This window comes from Lutra lutra, chromosome 1 (genome assembly GCF_902655055.1).
Source record: "Lutra lutra chromosome 1, mLutLut1.2, whole genome shotgun sequence".
Taxonomy (NCBI): domain Eukaryota; kingdom Metazoa; phylum Chordata; class Mammalia; order Carnivora; family Mustelidae; genus Lutra; species Lutra lutra.
The window spans coordinates 196,985,888-197,011,233 of NC_062278.1; the positions used below are offsets into that span (position 1 = coordinate 196,985,888).

The 25,346-nt window shown below is 46.4% G+C and overlaps 1 protein-coding gene across 1 annotated transcript; it reads left to right on the forward strand.

Annotated features, from left to right (window-relative positions):
* The first annotated feature begins 734 nt into the window (after nt 1-734).
* Nucleotides 735-22,632, forward strand: DNASE1L3 (deoxyribonuclease 1 like 3). Its single transcript, XM_047690938.1, has 8 exons — nt 735-1,166; nt 7,980-8,068; nt 11,737-11,826; nt 12,451-12,563; nt 15,067-15,179; nt 18,499-18,656; nt 22,035-22,131; nt 22,433-22,632. Exons 1-8 carry the CDS (start codon nt 1,026-1,028, stop codon nt 22,544-22,546), a joined length of 915 nt encoding a protein of 304 aa, XP_047546894.1. The 5' UTR covers nt 735-1,025; the 3' UTR covers nt 22,547-22,632.
* The last annotated feature ends 2,714 nt before the right edge of the window (nt 22,633-25,346 follow it).

Sequence of the window (25,346 nt, forward strand, 5' to 3'; positions counted from 1 at the left end):
CATGTGTGCTTCTCCCTTTTCCCGCCCATCTCTTCAAGAGGAGGGTGTCCCAGAGATCCCAATGCTGCCTTCCACTTATTCTCATAACCCACCTTCTTCACATAAGAATTTTCCTTGCCAAAGTCTGCATATCTCACTCGGGGCTTAGGACTTGACTGGAATTTGCATTTCGGATCGTCCCGTCTCCATGCCCACCTCTCTAAAACTCATTTTGCTTGGGTTGAAATCCTACAGTTCTTGAAAAACCTTCCTTTCTTCGGGTCATACATCTCTCACAAACATTAAGATCATACCTGATTGAACTGTGATCTCTCCAGGGGCTTTCAATGGCTTTTAGTCCTTCAAGTCCAAGGATATTTTATGGACCCATTCCAGCAGACCACCACTTGCTCTCCCTGGCAACACCCAACTAGCCTTCGGTGTGTTACACTGTAAATGGTAAAACTGCCTATAACATTATGTAACTCAAAGCAGAGTTGACCTTAATTACGCCCACCAGGGCAATTAGAGAGTCAGAGCCTGGGTGTGTCCCGGGACAGCTGGCTGCAAAACCCCAGGGAGGACAGAAAGCCTGGCCGGATTTCCCACTGACCCCTGCCTCACCATCCCCTCCACAGAAGCCTTCCTCTCCCCAGCTGCCCTCTGGGGTGGACCACTTCCGAGTTATCCATTTTCAGGAAAAGGCACATGGCATGCCACTGCAGGGCTGATAACCAGATGTCACAGCTGGTTCCCAACTGGGATAGGAGAGACTCTGCAGGGGATGGTCCCTCAATTACGCAGGTCAATTTCCGCACCAGAGTGACAAAAACAGGGGCCCCTAAAAGACTAGACCCCTTTCTTCATTTCTTTGGGGAAAGAAACCCATGATCTTCAGTTCCTCAGAGAAGTGAAAGTAGCAACAAGGAATCCAGTCATTCCTGTTATCTGCAGGCTTTATAAGTCAGCTCAGCCCAAGGAGGTGGCCCGGAGCCCTCACACGCCAGCCACCGCGGTCCTCTCGCTGAATCGGGAGCCCCGCCAGGATGCCCCGGCCGCCCGCCTTCCTGCTGCTTCTCCTCCTCTCCATCAGCAGTGCCCTGGCCCTGAGGCTCTGCTCCTTTAACGTGAGGTCCTTTGGGGAAGCCAAGAAGGAAAACAAGAATGCCATGGACGTCATCATGAAGGTGAGACCCCTTCTTGCCACAGAGAGTGCTGGATCCCCCTCATGCCCTCTCTCTGCCTTCGAACTTCAAGAGACTCCGGAGAAATTTCACCCAAGTTAGTCTCTAGGGGGAAGGTAGCAGCTGCCTTTGCATTCGGTCGCAGTACTGATAGCAATAATGCCAATAACCACATCCCCTCCCCGGGCTTCATGTCATCCTCTGAACATGAGGGGCATTGGGGATCTACGACAGCTCCTCCCTGTGGGATTGTTTGGGGGGTTGTGTGAGTTGGTAAATGTAAAGCTCCTAAAACAGTATCTGGCTCCTAGTAAGCTCCAGGGAAGGGCTGGCTAGTACCATGATTTTTATTACCATTTACTGAATCCCCCCGCCAGGCACCACAAATACACGATTTCATTCCATCACTCTCAAGAAGGAGGGTTATTACCCCCCATGAAGAGATGAACAACAAAAGGTGTAGTGACCTCATGTAGGTGGTGGGTGGGTGGAGGGGGAGCTGGGATGCCAGCCCAGCCTGGTCTTTCTATCTTTTTATCCATCAATACAGCACATATTTCTTTCTTTCTTTTCCTTCCCTCCTTTCTTCCATCCTCCCTTCTCTCCCTTCCTTCCTTCCCTCCTTTTTCTTTTTCTTTCCTTCCTTTTTCTCTCTCTCTCCTTCCCTCTTCCCCACCTCTCCCTCCTTTTCCACCTTATACCCATCAACCTTTTCCCAACTACCAATTCTTTTTTTTTTAAAGATTTTATTTATTTATTTGACAGAGAGAGATCACAAGCAGGCAGAGAGGCAGGTAGAGAGAGAGGAGGAAGCAGGCTCCCTGCTGAGCAGAGAGCCCGATGCGGGGCTCGATCCCAGGGTCCTGAGATCATGACCTGAGCATGTCAGCGGCTTAACCCACTGAGCCACCCAGGCGCCCCATTACCCAACTACCAATTCTAAACTTTCTCTCCACTTAGATAAAACCTCCCTGGGTAGTATGACCAAGGTCCGGAGTGGCTGCTCACGTTTCTCTGGAGTCAACTAACTGTCTCTACCTGACACGTTAACTAATCTCTGATGATGCTGGGAGCTGAAATCTTTTGCAGGACTCTGTCTGGGTTTATCACCTTAGAAAATCCTGTGGGCATCATGGTATGGTGGGAACACCTTGAGCCTTGGGTTCAGATCCTGCCCAGCAGCTGTGTGAGCAAGCTCGGGAATTCCCTTCTCCTCCCTGAGCCTCTGGGCCTTTCAGAAATTGGGCCTTACACAACCCGTGACACTGGTTGGCAGAGAGAACTCAAGGTGTGGAAGGGCTCCAGGAGCGCCTGGGACGGGGCAGATGATCACAAACAGAGCCGCTACTGTTGGGATTAATACACAAAATGGATTAGAACAAGCACTACACGCTCTGTTCTTATTTAGATCGCCCTCTCCCTGGTTGGCCCTGCCCTTTGGATGGCACCCAAGGCCTTCCAGTGGCGGTCGTTTAACCAGAACAACCATGCCCAACCTGTGGGAGCCGAGACTCCCTGGCACTACAGGGAGCTCTGACGTGCTAGGAAACTATTTTCCCTGCTTCCTCGCACAAGGGCACATGGAGCCTGGGTACCTATGAGTTCCCTAGTGCCGATCACCTTCCTCACTTATTCTTACCCAGGAAAAGTCATCACAATCTTAAGAGGCTGTCTTTTTGGTTCTTGGAGATTCCATCATTGGGGCCCTATACTTAGCACCTCCCTGGAGCTGCCACGTCCTAGAGAGCCGACTGATGGACAGCCCATCACACCAAACACCAAGCACATGGGAAGTCTCTGTCAAGGAATCCTTACCTAACCCCACTGCTGCAAAACCATCCCGTAAACAGAGGCCATCCCCAAACACTGCCAAAGCCAAGGAGAGCACTTACAGTGAAACCCGAACCCAGATATTCAGGGCAGTAATATTCACAGGGCCTTGTGTCTGCGCACCTGCTCCTGGCCAGGAATTTTCTATCTATCTATCTATCTATCTATCTATCTATCTATCTATTTGAGAAACAGAGGGAGAGAGAGAGCAGGAGAGAGGAGCAGAGGGAGAGACAGCCTCCACACTGAGCAGGAAGCCCAATGTGGGTCTCGATCCCAGGACCCTGGGATCACGACCTGATCACGACTTGAGCCAAAGGCAGACGCTTAAGCAATTGAGCCATCCAGATGCCTCCATATTCTTATTTAATATTATGACATAGGTGTCATTCCCCCCACTTTGTAACAGAGAAGGCCGACTCAGAATGGTGAAGTGCCTTACCCAGGATTCCCTAGCAGGCAAGCAGAAGAGCCAGGATCAAATCCAGCCATATGAACCAACCCTATTAGAGAAGATGCCTTTTCCACCCTTCCATACTGGCTTGATCACTTTGGAGATGAGCCCAGCTTCATCACGCTGTTGTCTATGACCTTCATCAGGGAGGTTAGAGAGTGAAGGAGATCTGCCTTCTCCATCTTGGATTTGCTGGCTGGCACCATTGGCAGTTCTCCAGATGCCAAACCCTGCCTGGGCAAGGCTGCTTCTGTCCCATTCCTCAGTTTGTGTCCTTAAAGAGCAAAGTTTGTTCATCCAACAAATACTGAAGGTAGGCCAAGTACTCGATGCTCTGAGGCACTCGGGTTGAGATGGGGGACATGGGAGGCATCGTCTCCCACAGCACATGGTATTTATGATTTTGGGAGTGTTTATTGTTAGCCAGGCCCTTATCAGGCAGCATCCAAGTTCAGCCTCACAACCCCTCTGGTTGCCTTTTGCACATGGGCAAGTGGAGTTCACAGCGGAGAAGGACATAGTCCCTGGTCATGGAGCCACTAAGTGTGAGAGCAAAGGCTGGGACCCTGGCCTAACGGACACTCTCTGGGCTCTGTCCCCTCCTGTACTGTGCTGTTCCCTGTTCAGAGGCACAAAAGACGGCTTCATAGGCTGCTCTTGGCCCCAGAGTCTTCATAAGATTTCTTTAGACTGCCCCTTCCCGTCTTTCCAGGCCCACTCACAGCACAATACTGCTTGCTGGGAACGCTTCACTGCTGGCTGTGTTCAGCCTTTCCTCCCTCCCATCTGTGAAGGGAGTTAGGAAAATCTCGAGTTTCAGGTCTGGAAGGGCCTTCTGGGGGGCCTTCCATCTCTGGAGGCTCATTCTGAGGAGATAGATTCAGGGGAGAAGTATTTTTTCCTGGCCTGAAATGTGGGCAGGGAAAACATGTATCAGTGATAAGATTTGAAAAGTGAGTATTTAATCACTGTGGGGAAAATGCTCAGAACATCACTGAGGCTGAAAAACAAGAACAAAAAAACCAACCAGACCCAAACTGTGTGATAAACATTGCCCCACTGTTTGCAGAGCTTCTTCTCCAGGCCAGGGACTGGACTGAATGCCTAATATCTATCATATCCTTTAATCCCCATGACATCCCCATGAGGAGGATTTCATCCCAGGTTATAGATGAGGAATCTGGCGAATTCAGGGAGCTTAAGTGACTTGCTCAGTGTCACATAGCTGGTGAGCAATAGAGTCAAGATATGAATCTGAGGCCATTTGATGCTAACTAACAGGAGTTATTTTGATGTCATTTTGTAAATATAAGTACAGAAATCATGTGAGAAGTGTCTGGGTGATGGGTTTAAAGGTCATCAGGTGATTTTTTTTATAGTCTTTTCTTTATTTTTCAAATTTCTACAATAAGCAACATTATTTTTATAATTAGAAAACTGTTAAAATTATTTTTTAAAGCCCTGGCTAGGAAATTTATTCCCATTTTTCTTATGCTGCCATAAAGAAGAGTTAAACACAGGAAGGTATTTGTGCTTTATAAACTGGGCTCAGGGCGCCTGGGTGGCTCAGTGGGTTGAGCCGCTGCCTTTGGCTCAGGTCATGATCTCAGGGTCCTGGGATCGAGTCCCGCATCGGGCTCTCTGCTCAGCAGGGAGCCTGCTTCCCTCTCTCTCTCTCTCTCTCTCTCTGCCTGCCTCTCTGTCTACTTGTGATCTCTCTCTGTCAAATAAATAAATAAAAAATCTTAAAAAAAAATATTTAAACTGGGCTCAAATGGCTCCAGTATGGCTCCCTGGGCCTCCCTCCCTCTCTCTCCTTCCCTCCCCTCTCTCTTTCACTCATGCCAGATGCTGTAGAGTTGTGAGTAAAGTAAGGTCATCTGGGACACAGCAGGCCCCTGACAGAATTTTGTTGGATGGATAAACAAGTGAGTGGAGAGATGGGTGGGAGGATGGACGGACTGTTAAAGTTCTAGGATTCGTCCCCAGAAGAACTCCGATGATGAGATCCATCGCTCACTGTGCTGTAGGTTCCAGTCTATAGGAAGTTCGTCCAGAGGTTCAGAGGCAAGTACTCAAGGGACATGGAGGTCCGCTGGAGTAACTGCTGGAGATGTGGGGCTTTGGAGTGGTTTTTTTTTTGTGTGCAGGCAAAAGAGCTGTAAGCAGGGAATCTAAAAGCTCAACCCTTCTGCTCAAGAAATGCAGTCTGAACCCTGGTCCATTTTTGCCCTGCACCTGTGGATGACATTCAAAAGGAACAATCACAGGAATATGGTGATTACTTTGGCTGTTGAGCAAGTGGTCAAGAGGGGCTCTGTAGCAGATGATCCCATTATCCATATTCACATGATGTTCAGGTTACTTAGCCACACTGAGGCTGAATGCCCAACTAAATATACAGTGGGGATAGTAAGAGGACCTGCATCAAAGGGTTATTATAAATTCAGTGAGTTGATGGTAAGAGCTAACACTTATTTTTTTTTTTAATATTTTACTTATTTATTTGACACAGAGAGAGAGCACAAGCAGGGGAAGACGCAGGCAGAGGGAGAAGGAGAAGCAGACTCCCTGCCGAGCAGAGAGCCTGGATGCAGGGCTCGATCCCAGGACCCTGGGATCATGACCTGAGCCAAAGGCAGATACTTAACCAACTAAACCACCCAGGCTCTCTGCAGTTTTCTTTTTTAAATAACACTTTTAATTTTTTTTAATTAAGGTATAATTTTTTAAAATATAAATTCAGAATTTTGAAACTAATTTTATTAAGTAAAAAATAGTCATTAGGGACTATTTTGAAAATATAGAAACATATAAAGAAGTGTTATCCTATCACTGGAAGATAAGAACTATTGGCATTTAGGACATTATGAGCATTTTTCTACACAAAAATAAATACATAAATTTGCATCTGTTTTTCAGCACGGAGACTACCCTCTATCATCAGTTTTGTATCCTGCTTTTATATCAGAAGCATTTCACATGCTGTTATTGTTTATATATTTATTTTGTTAATAATTCTTTTAAAACATGACTTTTTCAAGCAGGGGAAGGTGCAGAAGGAGAGAGAGAAAATCTTAAGCAGGCTCCACACCCAGCACAGAGCCCAGCATGGGGGTCGATCTCACAGCCATGAAATCATCACCTGAGCCGAAATCAAGAGTCAGACACTCAACAGACTGAGCCATTGAGGGACCCATTCACATGACTCTTAATTCTATATAATGCCCTATGCTATCTTTCATTTAATGGTTTCCTATTCGGGGATACTTGGGTTGTTTCCAATTTTGTTGTTGTCGTTGTTGCAATGTATCTTCCTCTTTGATCTATACAAGTTATAATAATAGTAGTAATAATTTACTGTGTGCCTCCTATACGGCTGGCACTGCTCCAAGTGCCCATTTAATCCTCCAGCAACCCTGTGAGGGAAGAACTATCATCATTCCAATCTATAGATGAGGACACTGAGATGCAGAGAGGTAGTAGATATCACATTACGATAGGAGACCTTCCTCCAGGTGGGAAACCTAGGCCAAAGGGTAAGTACATTCTCCAAGGCTTTTGATCCATACTTTAAAGAGTATTTTTAAAAAATATTTTACTTATTTTTGAGTAAGGGGCTCAAAATCACAACCCTGAGATCAAGAGTTGCATGCTCCACCAACTGACCCAGTCAGGTGCCCCTAGATTAATGTGCCTTCAAGAAAGGTCTGACAGTGACAGGTGACTAAATCAGCAGGCTGGCTTGGTGGCCAGACCCAGCTCTCCCTGTATTTTAACATCATCATGGGCTTTGTAGTCACATGATCCTGAATTCAAATCCTGACTCTACCATCTACATACTGGATGTGTGACTTCAAACTTTTCACCCAATCACTCTGAGCCTGTTTTCTGCTTATGATTATCTCGTAAGGTTGGTGAGGTTCAGAATTGGATCACAATAAATGTTAGCCCTTGTAATTTTTATTATTATAATTTTGTTGCCAGGTGAACTGGGGAGACCCGTATCCAGCTGTGTCCCTCTCACTTACTAAGAGCTTAATAAATACTTGTAGTTGTTATTGTGATTATTCAAGCAAAGCCAAGATATAGGACACATGATCATGTGATCATAGGCTCTGGATTCAGACTGCTTGGATTTGCCTTCGGTATCGGCCACTTTCTAACTGAGTGACTTTGGGTAGTTTACTTGACTTCCCTGGAGCCCCAGACTCCTCGTCTTTACAATGGACTTAACTGGGGTGCCTGGCTGGCTCAATTGGTGGAGGTTGTGACTCTTGATCTCATGATTGTGAGCTTGATTTTCACATTGGCCATAGAGGTTACTTAAAAATAAAAACTTTAATAAAATAAAATAAAATGGACATAACGATATTACCTACCTCAGGAAGTTCCTCACTTGTTTCAGCAATGAAGTTAATTACATTAACCAAATACGAATCCTATACTTAAAACATAGTCAGTGCCCAATAAAAGATGTTATTATGTGTAGATTATTTGCCTGAAGACATCTGGGAATTCTGTCTCTGCAGGTCATCAAACGCTGTGATATCATACTCCTGATGGAAATCAAGGACAGCAACAACAGGATCTGTCCCACCCTCATGGAGAGATTAAATGGGTAAAGACGGGGTGGGGTGGGGGTGGCCTGGACCCCCTGAAGGCTCAAGGTTAAGTGCATGGATATCTGAAAAGTCCAGGGGAACTGAAACTAGCGTGAAAGCCAGCATTGCCCTGACCACCACGTCACATGGCCAACACTGCTCAGGCTTCCAACTCCACTAGTTGCAGTCCTGAGAACTTTCGACTGGCTAGTTTTAATATGATAAAGCAAAATAGAGGAAATGGATGAGGAGCCAAGACAGAGAAACGAAAGAGACAAGAGGTTTTCAGACAAGAGGTTGAAATTAGAACTACTGTCGTAAAGAAAAGAGTGAGTACAAATATGAAGTTAGGATACACCTGCAGGCTGGAATATTACGTAGCCATTAAAAGCCACGTTCACTACAGAATATGCTAGAGCTAAATAATCAGCATGGGAAGTTGACTGCAGTCATCTTGAAAGCAATTCAAAAAAGGTTCAGAACTGTAGATAGAGTGGCCCATTTTAGTGATCACATTACTACTATGCCTGACTAAGAGTGTGTTTGAGTTTGCACGGGGATAGAGGAGAGAATGGAAGGATAGGCTCCACACTATTAAGAGTGCTTACTTCTGGGTCAGGAAGGTGGGTGTGATTGCGGGACCACTGTTGGATGGGGTCGTTGAAGAAATAGGGAACATTTACTTTTTATTTTATATACTTGTCTATGATTTGAATATCTTACAAAAAGCCTAAATTGATTTTATAACTTCAAAAAACCCCAAAAGATAATGTCCTCAAATAATTTATAATTTTGGGTTATAGTTATGATTTACATTCTTTTTCAAAGAATAATCAGCAGACCTAGCCACCTGAAAATCACCCCAAAGTGAGTTAAAAAGGCACATTCCAGAACTTCCAGGCTATTGAACGAGAATGTCTGCGGGATCCCTGAGAGTGATCTTCATCTAAGTAGCCTTCCCGGGTGATTCTGACGCACTCCAATTTTTAAAAACTTTTTTTTTTTAAAGATGTTATTTATTTATTTGACAAAGAGTGAGATCACAAGTAGGCAGAGAGGCAGGCAGAGAGAGAGGAGGAAGCAGGCTCCCTGCTGAGCAGAGAGCCCGATGTGGGGCTCGATCCCAGGACCCTGAGATCATGACCTGAGCTGAAGGCAGAGGCTTAACCCACTGAACCACCCAGGCACCCCAATTTTTTAAAAACTTCTAATATAATGTTTCTTTTGTACATACATGATAAGATTACACCACAAACTAGAACATCTGATAATATGTACCAAGTAGTTCAATTACGTCAAAAGAAAAACAAAACAAGAAACATTTAAAAGATTCAAAAGCGGTGAATCAAACAGCTGACAATGGCTATCTCAGAGCAAAAATTACAAGGAATTTAAATATGATGTCTTCTATATATTGTCTGTATTTTCCAAGTTTTCTACAACGAGAATGTTATATGCCCTTTCCTTTTTCTTATGATGTATTTTAAACATTCTTAAGAGCACAGAGAAAATGCTAAGAACCATTAATCTACCATCCAGTACATCTGGCCATTGTTACACTTTTATAATTAAGGAAACTCATGTTAAAAAATAAATAAATAAATGATCAATCCAGCCTCGTTAAGCCCAGCATGAACAGCCTTGGACACTCTCGTTCACAGAGGCCTCTTGGGCTGGCTCCACCCCGCTTTGGGCCTCAGTTTCTCCTCTAAAAATATGCTTTACCCTCAGCAGCTCTTCTGGTTCCAGATCTGATCTTTGACGATAGGAAAGGGAGTTTAGCACAAGGGTTAGGCACCTACGCTAGTCTCAGACCACTTGTGTTTGGATCTTGGCTCTACTATGCCTTTGAGCAAGTTATTCAACCTCTTCATACCTCATTTTCCCTATCTACAAAATGGGGCTACTAATGGAACCCATCTTCCTGGGATGTGGCTGTGATTAAATCCTGAATGTAAGTGGTTGCACTGTGCCTGGCATGTAGCAGGGATCAGTAAGTGCTGGTGGAGTCTATTACTAGTAAAAGGAAGAAAATTACGATGGCAGATGGTGGTCCAGAGGGTATCATCGATAACCCTAACTACATGCCAGACATCCTGTTAATCCATTTATGTACACTATTTCATTTACTCCCACAACTCTGTGGGGTTGGTACTTTTACTGCTTCCCTTATAGCTGGGGGAACTGAGACTCAGAGAGGAGGGATCTGCCCAAGATCACCCAGCCAGTAAACGCTGGAGCTTACCTTTGTACCTGGGTCATGTCTGACTCCAAAGCCGGTGCTCTATTCTGAACCTCCTCAGCCTCCCACAGAGGGGATCTGGTCAGTTTTCAGAAGCATTAGAGGACAGGGGGCTCCAGGTGCCTCCCCAGAGCATCCTGGGTCGGGTCTTCCCACCCCTATTGCTGTCAGTTCTCCCTGACTTCCCTAGACTGTGCCATGGATTCCAGGCAGAGGCAGGCCTGTTTGTCCCCTTAACCCCCGTAAGCCAGGAGGGGCCTTAATCGCCTCACAGCTGAGTCATTGTGAGCAGTCTGCCAACCCAAAATTTGGCAGGCGAGATTCAGAACAAGGCCAGTCTTCCCAAACTGGAAACCCGGTGGAATCTACTGTCCACACTTCTTGGGCCCCAGTAGCTGGACCTGCCGTAGAAGATGTATCTAGCATGCTCGGGAATTTCTGTAGGGCCTCAGTGGGCTCCCAATCTGCTATTTTCCAGCAGAACCTAAGAAAATGCCACAGCTTAGATATGCCCTAGATCTTTCTGTGTGCGAATGAAGTAAAACTGTGTCAGGCCCTGCCCTGGGTGGAGTTATCAGCAGGTTTGGCAAACACACAGGGAGTCCATTCCCCTGGTATGAATGAGTGGTAAGGTACTGGGACTTCACAGCTATATCTCTAGCCCCCAGGACATAAACAATAGCTGACTTGTGAGAAAATGTTTGGGTGTTTTCAGAGCAGGAGTGAACATCCAATGAAAATGGTACTGGGGGGGGGGGTGCCTGAGTGTCTCAGTGGGTTAAAGCCTCTGCCTTCGGCTCAGGTCATGATCTCAGGGTCCTGGGATCAAGCCCCGAATCAGGCTCTCTGCTTGGCGGGGAGCCTGCTTCCCGTGCTCTCTCTGCCTGCCTCTCTGCCTATTTGTGATCTCTCTCTCTGTTGAATAAATAAATAACATCTTAAAAAGAAAAGAAAAGAAAATGGTACTAGGAATTCTGCCTTTGAGAAATGTTCAGGAGTAGTGCAGGGACACGGTGACCTGATAAGGTTTACTCCACCTGGGAGTATGAGGTCAGCCCCAGCCATGAACCAGAGTGGGATCTGGGACTGATTGGCCTGAATCTTCTATGGTCTCAATAATGTCCCATAGGTACAGGCCAAAGCCTGTGGATTTGGGGTATATAGGATCTGAGCTCAAATCCCAGCTTTGTACCTGCAAACTATAAAAAATGGGTAACAATACTACCCACCTCCTAAGGGCAAGAGATAATAGTCTGTAAAGATCCTGAGAGATGTCACATTCCTAGTCGATGGCGGCTCTTCTTATTAGACTCCAAGGTTATGACGAATGGCAGCCTTTCTCCACGATACCCTTGGCGATGCGGATACAGATTGAAGAGGGGAGTTTGCAGTAGGGGAATGCTTATTTTTAAAGATGCAATGTAAAATCTTTATGTTTTCTAGAAACTCAAGAAGACATATAATCTACAACTATGTGATTAGCTCTCGACTTGGAAGAAACACATATAAAGAACAGTATGCCTTTCTCTACAAGTAAGTATAGTCTCGGCTTCCTGGGACATGATTCACTTCTAAATGAGGACTGTGATTTGAATCAAAATGCATTTCTTTTTTTCAAAACCAAATTTGGATCTCTAATGACCTCTAACCAGTTCTCAATATCAAATAATATCAAAATATCAAACTAAGTACTGTCGAATTGAGGCTGAAGCAAAGCATTATCTCCTCAAAGTAAAAGCACACGCAGCTTCCTGACCTCGAATTTGCTGGTTGGTTCAGTGGCTGCCTGGTCTGGAGGGTCAGTTCTTTATCCTTCACAGTCAAGTTCCAGCCCAGGGATGGAAACCTGAGCTGCCCAGCATGGCTGACTCCGAAACTTTACAGTGTTGTCTTCTTCTTACCAGTAACTGTGTTCTAAGTCTGAACGTTAACTTGTGGCTGCCCCAGAGAACTGGTGCTGTTCTGGTCTCCAGCTTTCAAACGGCTCTGGCCATTGAGAAGAGCTGACGGAAACTTGTTCTCGAGGGAAAGATCCCTTGCAGGGCAAGAGCCTGTCTGGGGGGCCGATAAAGCCACGGGCTATGTCTCTGCTTTTTAAATGAGGTTAAGAAGACAACTGAATCAGCTGGAAGGGCTTCCTTTTTTTTTTATTTCTAGGGAAAAGCTAGTGTCTGTGAAGAAACGCTACCTCTACCATGACTATCAGGCTGGTGACGCAGATGTGTTTTCCAGAGAACCCTTTGTGGTCTGGTTCCAGTCACCCCACACCGGTGAGATCCACAGGGCCCTCCTGCTCATGACTTTCCTGTGATCTCACGAAGGGACAGTAGCCCCGAGTGTGAGCGGGGGTCCCAGGGTTTGCACAGCATCGTTAGGGAGACATTAGACTTGAGATGGCCATTAAGAACGTCTAATATTTGAATGTTGAGGAGGTAGCCTGGCTTCTCAGAATGCCATGACTCAAGACCTCCTCAGCCTGGAACTCACCTTCAGAAATCAGTGATAACTCCACTCTCTGAGCTTTTAGGCTGATGGAAATTATTTACCATGATATTTTTCAGTCCCAATCAAATACAACTTCATTAAAAAAAAAAAAGTCCCAGCGATGGCTAGCAGAGACGAACCCCCAACCTAGAGTCTCCCTCTCCCTCCCCCTCCAATCTCCTCCACAGACTGCCTATAGAGAGGAAATCCAAACGACTACACATCTGAACTCTGACAACTACACTTGTATAAGCCACTAACAATTATAGATCCCTGACTAGTGCCAGGTTCCTGTAATCCTTGCAACACCCAGCAGGGGAGGACCTAGGATTATCTGCACTTTACATTTGAGGAAGCCAAGGTTCAAACAGGTGGAATCACTGGCCCAGGGTCACTCACTCAGTAGTTGGAACCCAAGCCACTATCTTGGGTGCCCACACTCTTAACCACTGTGCATATCTAACTGCAAAGTCAATAATTAATTTGGTTTGCAGATTGGAGCTATATGAATCAAATTTTTTTTTCAGTGCCTACAACGTTCTGTTCCAGGCACTGGACAGTCAGGCAGATAGGTCCTGTCCTAGGGAAGTTATGTTGTAGTGGACAAGACAGACACTGACCAAATAAATATCCATAGAACTGTATGTATATACAGCTGCATATATATTACACAAATATAAACAGCCTGAAGGAGGAACATAACTATTTCTGCCCTGGCTTTGTGAGTACTTCGGGAAAACAAACATGGAAGAATGGTGGTGGAAATTTCCAGTAGAAAAAGAGAAGGAGGTGGGGGCTGTTTAGGGCAGAAATGCACTTCAGAGAGCAGGTGTAATAAACACCTTTGTCAGACACACAATTCCCATTTGGCTGACCAGTGTTTGCAGAGCACCCTGCCCCCTCTTCTCGAATAGAGTCTTCAGCGACACATAGCTAAACATGACTAAACAAACCTATTTATCTTGAGCATCTACCTTTCCTCCTTTCTCTAACTCTCCTCGCAGAGGATGGCATCGCAGCCATGCCCTGTTTGGAATTCTCTCTCTTGTACAAGGAAACATCCTAATGTCCCCTCTGAGATTAAAGATAGAGTTAGCCATTCGTTTATCATTTTTTCCCTTTATTCATTTACTCATTCATTCATTCAATCATAAACTCAATCAACAAGCATTTTTTAGTCCCTCCCATGGGCCAGGTACTGTGCTAAGTGCTGGAGCCAAGCCAGTGAGCAAGACAGAGCCAAGGTTCCAGTGGGATAATCTAAGAAGCACAGCAAGTAACTTCAGAGCAGGAAGGAAGTAAAAGCAGGGTACATTCCATAGTGGGGTGAGGGGCCTGCCTTAGATGGGGCAGGCTACAGATGGCCTCTTCAGGGTGACATGGGATGTGACCTGAAGAAGCCAGTCACTGAGGGCTAAGGCAAGGGCCTTTCCAGGGGGAGGTCCCAGTGAGCACACACAGACTCGGAGGTGGGAAAAGGGTAGGGGTGTTTAGGAGGCCAAAGAGAGGATGGGGAATGGAGTGGAGGCCAGAGGAGGAGAGTGGGAGACACGGCTGGTGGGTGTGGGGTCGTGGAGACAGGCTTCTGGATCTGAGTCCTGACTCCCCACTGTGTGACTTGAGCAGTGATTCCCCACCAGCCCTCAGCTCCTGAGTACGAGTGGGGACCCAGGCACTGGGCAAGGGAACGCCCGGGGAAGAGGCCCTCTGAATATGCCAGCTGCCACCCGCAGGTGGGCAAGGCACAGCTCCCAAGCTCACCCACATTCCCGGATCCAGGCTCGCTCAGTCCCTCCTGGTGGGGAGGTTTTCAGCAATTTCACAAAGCCTGTTTTAAAAAATACATAATTTTAGAGGGTTTTTTTTTCCCAGATTACAAAAGAAATGTAAACTGACAAGCCTCAATTTTTTTAACAAGAAAAAACTTTTTCCTTCCGTACAAAAGCCAAAGAGACTTCTTATTTTTTAAAAAGTGGAAAATACCATTTTTCAAAAAATGAGAAAATAAAAACACCCACAATGTCAGCAAGGAGTCCTGATTACCAGCTTTCTCTTGGCCGGGCAGGTGAATGGGTGAAAAAAGAGGCTTTCATGCGCTGAGAACAGCAGCCCAATGGTCCCAACAACATTCACAACTCAGCCACTGGCTGGCTGGCCCCTCCAGAAATGAGAGGACCCAGGCAGTGCAGTCTGGGCCTTCTGGAAGGACAGCCTGTTTCTCTCCAGCAGTGAACGTGCTCCTTTTCAGGAAAGTGTGTGTGTGACCTCCGCCTCTTTCCTGTTCCTCAGCTGTCAAGGACTTCGTGATTGTCCCCCTGCACACCACCCCTGAGACCTCCGTGAAAGAGATTGATGAGCTCGCTGATGTCTACTGGGATGTGAAACGCCGCTGGAAGGCAGAGGTGATGACCCTCTATGTCTGTTGAACTCCCCTCTAGCAGAGGCAGAATCCGGTTCTGGGAAGGGATGAGTGACTCCCCGGGAGAGCGAGGCAGACAGGACATGTGGAGCACAGCATCCTGTTAGAGCCTCATTTTAGGCCTTATCTCGGCCTTAAATATCCTTCTTGCTAAATCTGCCTGGGTCCCATTCACGTGGGGCTCGGCAGTTCATACTCCGCTCCACTAATAATGGCTGCCCCAAATTACGAATAGTGGGAGCCCGGCTTTATGCTGAGGCTGGACATGGACAAGTCAATTTAATCCTCCCAATAACCCCACGATTTACTACCTTTATCATTCTCACTTTGTAATGAGAACAGTGGTCAGGAGTCCTTCACTGCATGGGACAGACTCTCAAAACTGGTTTGTGAAAGGGAGGTGCAATTTATTGGTTCATGTAACTAAAATGTCCAGGAGTAGTTCAGGCATAGTTGGATCCAGTAATCAAGGCTTGTCTCCTCGCTTTCTTTCTGTCTCTTTGCCCTCATTTCCTCTGGGTGGGCTCCACCTCTGGGATGGCAAGATGGCCACCAGCAGCTTCCAGCCCACTGACAAACTGTCTGTCCCACTATGCAACAAGTGCCCCGGGGTTGAGTCCCATTGGCCCTGACTGGGTCACATGTCCATCCCTGAACCAACCACTGTGATCAGGGGGGTTGAGAAGCTCCGACTGATTAAATCTGTGTGAGCTTCAGCCCAACCTCATAGACGGAGGTGAAGGACGGAAGTGGTTTCTCCAGTGATGTAAGGGTGCTATCTAGGGGAATATATCCACTGTCCTTCTTGGCCTCAATTATTTTCTCACCTAGAAAACAGGGATGCCACCTATGCAGCTGTGAGGGTCTGTGAAAGCTCTTGGCAAGTTCAGAAGTCTTCCAGAGGGCTCTTCCTCATTCCTCTTTCCTCCTTTTGGGATGTGACTCCAGTGACCACCCCCTTCCTCCTCTCCAGATCCACCGTTCAAAGTGCAACATGGGTCAAATAAAGTGGGGGCACAGAGCTAGGACATGGAGAGCACAAGGTGTGTAATTCACTGCTTATTTCTCTTGCCAGGCAAGAGAAAGACTCATTCATTCCTAAAAGTTTGAATTCTTTCAGTCATTGAACAATTTATTGAGCATCTCTTAGTCAGGCACTAGGGAGGCATCGATGGTACAAGAGTGAATAAGAGGGGCTACTCTTGTGCTGAGGGCCTTCAGTGAGGCAGATCAGGATTTAATTCTTGACTTTATCACTTGAGCCAATAAGTGGAATGGTCTAGAGCAGGTCACTTTATCCCTCTATCCTGTTTCCACAGGGATTAAAGGTCCCTTCCACCTCCCAGTGTTTATTGTGAGATTTAACTTAAACTTTATGAAACATTTTTTAAAGATTTATTTATTTATTTGAGAGAGAGAGAACATGAGGGGAGGAGCAGAGGGGAGAGGGACAAGCAGAGTCCATGAGAGCACAAAGCCAGGGGTGGGGCTCCATCCCAGGACCCTGAGATCATGACCTGAGCCGAAATCAAGAGTCAGATGCTCAACCGACTGAGCCACCCAGGCGCCCCAACTTTATGAAACATTTAATGCTTGGCCTGACACATAGTGCGTGCTCAGTAAACTGTGCCTAAAACAATAGGAGCCGGTGGTCACTGGAGTTAAGGATGACATTCTTCCCTCAACCACACTCATCTATCTCAAGGAAAACCATGATCTCTGAGGTCAAAATAAAATGTTTTTGAAGAAAATGTCAAAGTCAGCAACAACCCCAAACAATAGCACTAACTAGGAAATATGACACTTCCTCTGGATTAAGGAATATTAAAAGTTTTTTCCAAAAGCTCTGTAGGGAAAAACACTTCTAAGATAGAAGGTCCTGTTGGTGGCCTCGGGGCAAGGGTGGACAACCCATTCTATCACCCCCTCCCTTTCAGGCTCTTCTCACTTCCTCAGTAGACAGAATTTCCACAGGAATAAGTTCCCAGCTTACAAACAATAGAAGAGAAAGCATGGTGCCAAAGCTGTCAAACCACCCAAATTCATTTTCCTGCTTGGAAACAAAAAAACGTTGATTCATTCATGTATTTATACCCTCCAGTAGTTTGAGCCAGAAAGATCTGAGGGAATAAATGAGCTGGATTCTTTTTTTTTTTTTTAAAGATTTTTATTTATTTATTTGACAGAGAGAGATCACAAGTAGGCAGAGAGGCAGGCAGAGAGAGAGAGGAGGAAGCAGGCTCCCTGCTGAGCAGAGAGCCCGATGCGGGGCTCTATCCCAGGACCCTGAGATCATGACCTGAGCCGAAGGCAGCGGCTTAACCCACTGAGCCACCCAGGCGCCCCAAATGAGCTGGATTCTTTTATGCCCACCTAACTCAGCATGCTGAATGACACGGATGCGGAGAGTAAGACCAGGAGGGAACGGCTACAGCAACACCCTACTGCCCTGTGACAACACCTTCCCTTGTACATTCTCACCTGTCAAATACTCATCAAAACCATGACTCCGTTTTCAACTTTAAAAACCAAAAAGAAATCAGGGTGCCCAGGTGGCTCAGTTATTAAGTGTCTCCCATCGGCTCAGGTCATGACCCCAGCATGCTGGGATTGAGACCCCCAGTAGGCTCCCTGCTCAGTGTAGAGCCTGCTGCTCTTTCCCTCTGCCTTCCCCATTTGTGCCAGTGCTTTCTCTCTCTCAAATAAATAAATAAAATCTTTAAAAAAAGAAAAGAAAAAAAAAAAAAGAAAAGAAAAGAAAAAGGAATGAAGAAAGACCCTGTATTAGTTTGCTAGGGCTGCCAAAAACTGGGCCATTTAAACAACAGAAAGGTATTCCTCACAGCTCTGGAAGCTGGATGTCCAAGGTCAAGGTGTCAGCAGGGCTGTTTTCTCCTAAAACCTCTATCCTTGGTCTTCCCTCTGTGTCTGTCTGTGTCCTAATCTCTTTTAATAATTTTTAAAATTTTTTATAAACATATAATGTATTATTAGCCCTAGGGGTACAGGTCTGTGAATTGCCAGGTTCTCTTTTTATGAGGGCACCAGTCATACTGGATTAGGGGCCACCCATATAGCCTCATTTAAAGGCCCTCTCTCCAAATACAGTTGCATGAGGTATTAGGTTAGGACTTTAGTATATGAATTTGTGTGGGGGCGTTGGGGAGGGGAGGACACAATTTAGCTGGTAACAGAACCCACTGTTTACTGGGCGTGGGAGGTGGAGCCACTGTTAGTGGATCTAAGAAAAAGCATCTGGCAATAATACCTACAAGGTGACAATTTCAAATAACATCTTTCAGAATTTCATTTTCATGGGTGACTTCAATGCCGGCTGTAGCTATGTCCCCAAGAAGGCCTGGAAGAACATCCGCTTGAGGACTGACACCAGGTTTGTCTGGCTGATAGGGGACCAAGAAGACACCACAGTCAAGGGGAGCACCAGCTGTGCATATGACAGGTAGGAGGCACCTGCCCGACGCAAGCTAGCCCACATAGTATTTGATATGCCTCAGGAAAGGCAACCCACCTCAGTCCATTAGATTTCAGGCCCACCCATTAGGTACGTGTGCAGTGTGCAACCTGCATCACCACGCCTGGGAGCCCTGAGCAGTGTAGCTTAGTGGTGGCTAGTGCTGGCCTAGCTTCAAATCCTGCCTCTACCACTTCATGTCTGTGACCAAGAGACTTAAGCTCTGTGTGTCTTTGCTTCCTGGCCTGTAAGACAGGGATTGTCGTGAAGCCTCATTCATGGAGCCATGAGGAGGAGTAGATGAAGTAGTATGTGTCTTCTCACACAATGCCTGGCAGATGGTAGTGCTCCACACACTCACTGGCTGTTAATTATTTCATCACAAAGACATACCAGAATTTAGTCACTCAAATCCCCCATCATCGAGCTTAGGTTATTGCCAAGAGTTTGCTAGCGTAAGCACTGCTGAAACGGACGATCCACATGAGACCAGTAGAAGAAGGGTCTTTCCACTCTCAGAGCTTTTGCTATACGTTCCTAGATGCAAATACATACCTTTAAGTAACAGCATTCTCAGGGTGCCTGGCTGGCTCAGTCAGTGGAGCATGTGTCTCTTGATTTTGGGGTGTGAGTTCAAGCCCCCGTAGGCTATAGTGCTTACATTAAAAAAAAAAAAAAAAAAAAGTACTTGTAAAATCTCCCTGGGGATTTTCAGTTAGCTTTCACTTTTGCTCCTTAAATCAGGACATGTGGGAGGCACTCAAAGCGTGAGAATGTTCCTGATCTTCCGTGGTTCCCAGAGCCCGGTGTGCCTCCAAGGAAGCATGAGATGGCTTCTGCCAGAAGACAGCTGTTCTCACTTCTCTAGTTTTGAGGTCAGGCTTTCACTTCCATCCCATGACCTCCTTTGTTCCTCTTGGAGCTTTCAGGGCTGGTGTGTCCTTTGCAGAAGTCCCTACTCCAGCTCCCAAGAGTGGAAACAGCCCTAGCATTGGGGAAAGGCAAATGGAGGCAGGAAGTCACAGGAGGCTGGGCCACCCCCCAACGTACCGCAACCCTGGTGCCTTCATTCCTCTTCTTTCTTTGAGGGCTTGCCAGCTAAGCGGGATGGAGATGGCCACTTGCCCACTCGCCTTGGGCAGGTCAAGGCCATTCTGTGGCCCCATTCTTCTCCAACAAGGGGGAGGTGATCAAAAATAATGAAGCTGAAGAACAGTGCATCACCAGGAAAGATGCTCACAGTAGATTAGGAGGGGTGGGGGAACAGGTAAAAAAGGTGTTTACTAAAAGAACCTCGGGTTTAGACACATATATGCCAAAGGATGGCAGGATTACATGTGATTTTTTTAAAGATTAATTTCTCATTTGTTGCTCTGGATTTTCTATATTTTCTGGACTGGCATATATATTTTATGTTTTTAAATTTTATTTAATTAATTTATTTATTTGTCAGAGAGAGAGAGAGTGAGAGAGAGAGAGCGCACAAGCAGTGGAAGCAGCAGGCAGAGGGAGAACCAGGCTCCCCTCTGAGCAAGGAGCCCAATGTGGGACTCAATCCCAGGATCTTGGGTTCATGACCTGAGCCGAAGGCAGATGTTTAACTGACTGAGCCACCCAGGCATCCCTCTTTTATGTTTTATTTAAAGGAGTTATAAATTTCTGGGGTGCCTGGCTGGCTCAGTCAGTAGGACATGCAACTCTTGATCTTGGGATGTGCGTTCGAGCCCCACGTTGGGCATGGAGCCTACTTTAAAAATGAAGAAAATTTAAAAAATTAAAGGGATGTACATTTCTAATTAGGGGAGTAGGATGAAATGTTCTCAATTCAAGTCTTTATTCTGTGTTCAAGTATTGACTGAACACCTCCCCTGAGCTGTGCGCTCCTGGACATGAAAGCTGCTAAGAGCTGGCTGCATGAGGGGCAGCCTCAGGAGAGCCTCCGACGATCAGCTGACCTGCCCACACATGTCCCCAGAAGCCAGAAACAGAGGCACCTTAACTACGTTGCTCTTGACTCTCTGGGTCTGAAGGATGGCTTGAAGGAATCGCCAAGCGAACGGGAAGAGTTTACTTGTGGATTAAGCTCAGAGTTAACCAGGGTGTGTTTGGTAGCAAACACAGGAAACCAAATCAGTCAGTAGGAATTAGGAAAAGCTCAGTGGATGGTCATGACCTGGCAGTTGACTCACCTTGTCCTTCCTCAGTCAGTCGGTGGGGGCTATGTAGGCCCCAAATGTATCACTCCACGTGGGGTATATTTGAATCCATCTTTCCAAAACTCACTTAACTACCATGTTCCCAGTTTTTGCTGTTGTTAAAAAGCAACTGTACTATGGTTTTTCCCTGTATTTGTCTTTAAATTTATTCATTTGTAATGAAATAAATTAATTTTTAAAGGAAATTTCAGGGGTGCCTGGGTGGCTCAGTGGTTAAGTGTCTGCCTTCAGCTCAGGTCATGATCCCAGGGTCCTGGGATCGAGCCTCATGTTGGGCTCCTTGCTCAGCAGGAAGCCTGCTTCTCCCTCTCTCACTCCCCCTGCTTGTGTTCCCTCTCTCGCTCTCTCTCTGACAAATAAATAAATAAATAAATAAATAAAGGAAATTTCATACTAAGTTAAGAAAATAGCATTATTTGTCATAAATCGAAAATAATTAAAAACACAAGCCCAGTGAAACTGAACAATGTTAAATTCTGCCTTAATTATCTTGCTTGCAGAGTGCTTGGTGATTACAGCCTGCTCTGTCTTGGTTAAAATGGGAGCTTAGAGTGTTATTAAAGATAAGCCAGGGACGCCTGGGTGGCTCAATGGACTAACCATCTACCTTCAGCTCAGGTCATGATCTCAGGATCCTGGGATCGAGCTCTACGTCGGGCTCCCTCCCCACTGAGCAGGGAGCCTGCTTCTCCCTTTCCCTCTGCCCTCCACACCCCCACCCCATGTGTGCTCCCAATCTCTCTCTCTAATAAATAATTAAAATATTTTTTAAAAAGATAAGCCAGCACCTTTCTCAGGAATCAGGAAAAGTGAAAAATAATTGCAAGGGGAACAACATTCTCAGTATATAAGTCATTGATCCATGATGTGGTGTCCATGTTTCATACAAAATCTTTTCTTCCACCTACAGGGCTACTGCCCACACAGGGAAACACTGTGTGCTGGTGCCCACAGAGCCCCAGTAGGGTATGAGCCAATTTCCCCAATCTTAGGCACTGTCCTAAGGGAGACAAAACCAGGCCTGGAATTTGAACACCACATGAAAGAGCCAGGCTGCTCAGTCAATTCCAGAGGTCAAACAGGAAACTTGGTTTGTTTCACAAATCAACGAGGTGGATTAATAGGACTGTCTTCTCCCCCTTTTCTCCAGGATCGTGCTTAGAGGACAAGAGATCATCAACTCTGTTGTTCTCAAATCAAACAGCACCTTTAACTTCCAGAAAGCTTATGGGTTGACCGAGGAGGAGGTACAGCTGCCATCTTTGTCTTTCTGTACCACTGTCCTGGGAGATGGGTTGGTGTCACCCTTTGAGGCCACCACTGGAGATACAACATAGGGCCATTGGACCCCGAGTCTCAAAGTCTATGATTCATTCTGTGGCTTGAAGACCTACCTAAATTTCTGGTTGAGCTGGTCCAAGGATGACACTCACTAGTGTGTGTTCTACTGCATGACTAGGTGTTTTATCTTCCCACCTTAAGCCTGAATTTGTTCACTAAAATGACAGTCTCTGAATTCCCAAATTCATCTCCCTTTTCTCTTTATAGGCTTTGGAGGTCAGCGACCACTTTCCAGTTGAATTTAAACTACAGTCTTCAAGGGCCTTCACCAACAGCAAGAAATCTATCTCTCCGAAGAAGAAAAAGGTCCGACGCTCCTAGATACAAAGGAGCCATTGTACTAACCATTTCTTGTCTCTAAATAAAACAGCTCTAAGATGCATGGGATGCTGCCTGCACTCAGGAAACAAGACTGGTCCAACTGCTTTCATTTTCAACGTGAATTTAATCTGCCTTGAATTGGGGGTGCCTCGGTGGCTCAGGCAGTTAAGCGTCTGCCTTTAGCTCAGGTTATGATCCTGGGGTCCTGGGGTCCTGGGGTCGGCAGGGAGCCTGCTTCTCCCTTTCCCTTTGCCCCTCCCCCTCTTGTGTTTTCTCTCTCTCTCAAATAAATAAATAAAATAAAAATAAATAAAAATCTTTAAAAATTTTTGTCAAGTTGGGAGGAGAGTCTTCTATTATCCTACTTGGGCTATACCTTCCCTGAATTACCCAAAAGGAAACTGGGGGCTTTTGCAGTCCTAAAGGATAGTCTTCATGTCCCAAGGAGAGCCCCATCAGCTGTCACTGCCTCTGCTCAGCCCTGCATGAAAGAGGCTGCCGGAGGAGGAAGAACGTTGGCTTTCAGTCATGGAGTGGATCCTAGTCCACAGGAAATGTCCAGGAAGGCCAAGGCCTCCATTGCACCCTCACTCTCTGAGGAATCTACCTCCTCTTGTCTGAGGTCAGGATGGTGATCATGTCTCACAGGGATCAAGAAGGAAGGTTATCCCATCTGGTCTCCCTGCCTCTAAATTGTCCTCCAACTCAGCCAGCCCAGTACCTACCAGTGCCGTCCTTTGAAATTCCATTCTGACCATAGTCCACCTGCACTCCCGTTCCTGCTTCTAAATCCCTCGGACACTCCCATCACCCACCTGGAGAGAGCCCAGAGGTTTTGGATGCCTACAAGGGTCTGTATTTTGTGGGGTATCATGTCAGCCTTGCCTTTGTCCCACCTTGCACTTTGTGCCCCACGGGACTGCCCCTTCCCTGCACGTTCCAAGCCTCCTTCCTCCAAGGCTTTGAGGAGGCTGGCTGGCTGGCAGAGACTCAAGGATTTTGTTATCATTCTGCAACCAAAGAACTGCAGAGGAGTCCTGCCGAGAAGCACCATTTTACCTGTATCCATGGTGACCATTTTTGTTTGTTTGGCTTTGCTTTCTCTTGTATGGTTTCTTTTGTTCAAATAGTACCTGGGCACGGGCTAAATACGCAGACATTCCAAAGCATAAGCAGTGATCAGGATTGCTGCCCCGGGACCCCACCCCCAGCTTCCTGTGTCAGAACCAACTCCTCTTACCAGCTTATGCATTCTTTCAAGAAAATCTATGAATAAATCAGCACCATAAGTGACTCCCCAAAATAGAGCATTAGCATCCTATAAGCAGGGTCCCACCCCCTGATTATTTTCCTTAATATATCAGGGACGATGTGACTTTTGATATAAGAAAGAAACCATGAGCCTGATTTTTAAAATTTGGTTGCATCTGAGCAAGGGAATAAAATCAAAAGGGGTTGGCTTAAATGGGAAAATTGTTTCTCCCCAAAAACCCAATGAACCTTAGAGCTCTTGTTGGAATTGGGGGTGGGGGCAGGTGGCAAGGCTATAAAGCTTCTGTCATCCCTTCTGAACAGGGCTCACTGGCCCAGGAAAACTTCCAGTTTCTAAGGTCCAAAATGGTCAAGGATTCCCAAAGGAGCATATTTGGAGGAGAGGATCATGCTTTCGCCCGAAAGGCCAGCAGCACAGTGGGACAAGAGCCCTGTGCTTGGTGGGGAAAAGTTGGCCGGACACTAAGTGAGCATGTCAATGGCTCTGAGCTGGTCTCTGCTACCCTGCGGCCTCCTTGGTGACAAGACATCCCTCTATCCCTGCGTTGAAGCAGCTTCCCAGAGCCACAGGCCCCGCCAGCTCCCATTCCGGGCAAACTGCCCGACAAGAAGATACGAAGTGAGGCTGGAGTGAGGCTGCTTCTTTCTGGTCACAAACTAACAGAGCCACAGACATGCTCCCATCCCTCTGGGTCACCTGGTCTGCCTGGGGCAAGCAACCCTTGCACCTTTTTGGGGAAGGAGGGTATACCTTGGTTGTGTGTATAACCTTTCAGCTTTGGCTTTGTCCAGAGGGTTTGAAACTTGTGTGCACCAGAATCCCAGAGGACCTGTTATGCTGATCCCAGGCCCCAGGCTCCCAGAGTCCGTCTCAGAAGCTTGGAGTGGGGGCAGGGTGGGAGCCTGCATTTTTAAAAAAAATTTATTTATTTATTTATTATATAGAGAGAGCGTGCATGCACACGAGCAGGGGTGGAGGACAGAGAGAAAGGGACAATCAGACTCCCCACTGAGCAGGGATTCCAACAGAGGACTCCATCCCAGGACCCTGAGATCATGACCTGAGCTAAGGCAGAGGCTCAACCAACTGAGCCATCCAGGTGCCTCAGGAAATGCCTTTTCAACAAGCTCCCAGGTGACCTGAGGATGAGACTTTTCTTTCATTCTTTATCGAGGGACCAGATCTTGAACTCACTCTCCCAGCTTTGGGACAAGAAGTATAGCATGATGCAGGACTCTGGCTCACTTTGGAGTCAGACTCTGCACCACCTTGGAGCTCTGGGATGCTGAACCGCCCACTTGCCCTCAGTTCCCTTATGTCTAAAATGAAGGTAATGAGAGAACCAACCTCAGAGATGAAGTTTAAGTAATGAATGTAAAATACCAACTACGTGCCTCACACTTAGTAAGCCCTCCACAATGGAGGCTGTACTTTTAATAATAGGACTTGCTCCATCAAAGGATGGCCCACCTGCAGCCTTTGGGTACACAGGTCTCTCATTTCACTGCTTTGAATTGTTGCCATATG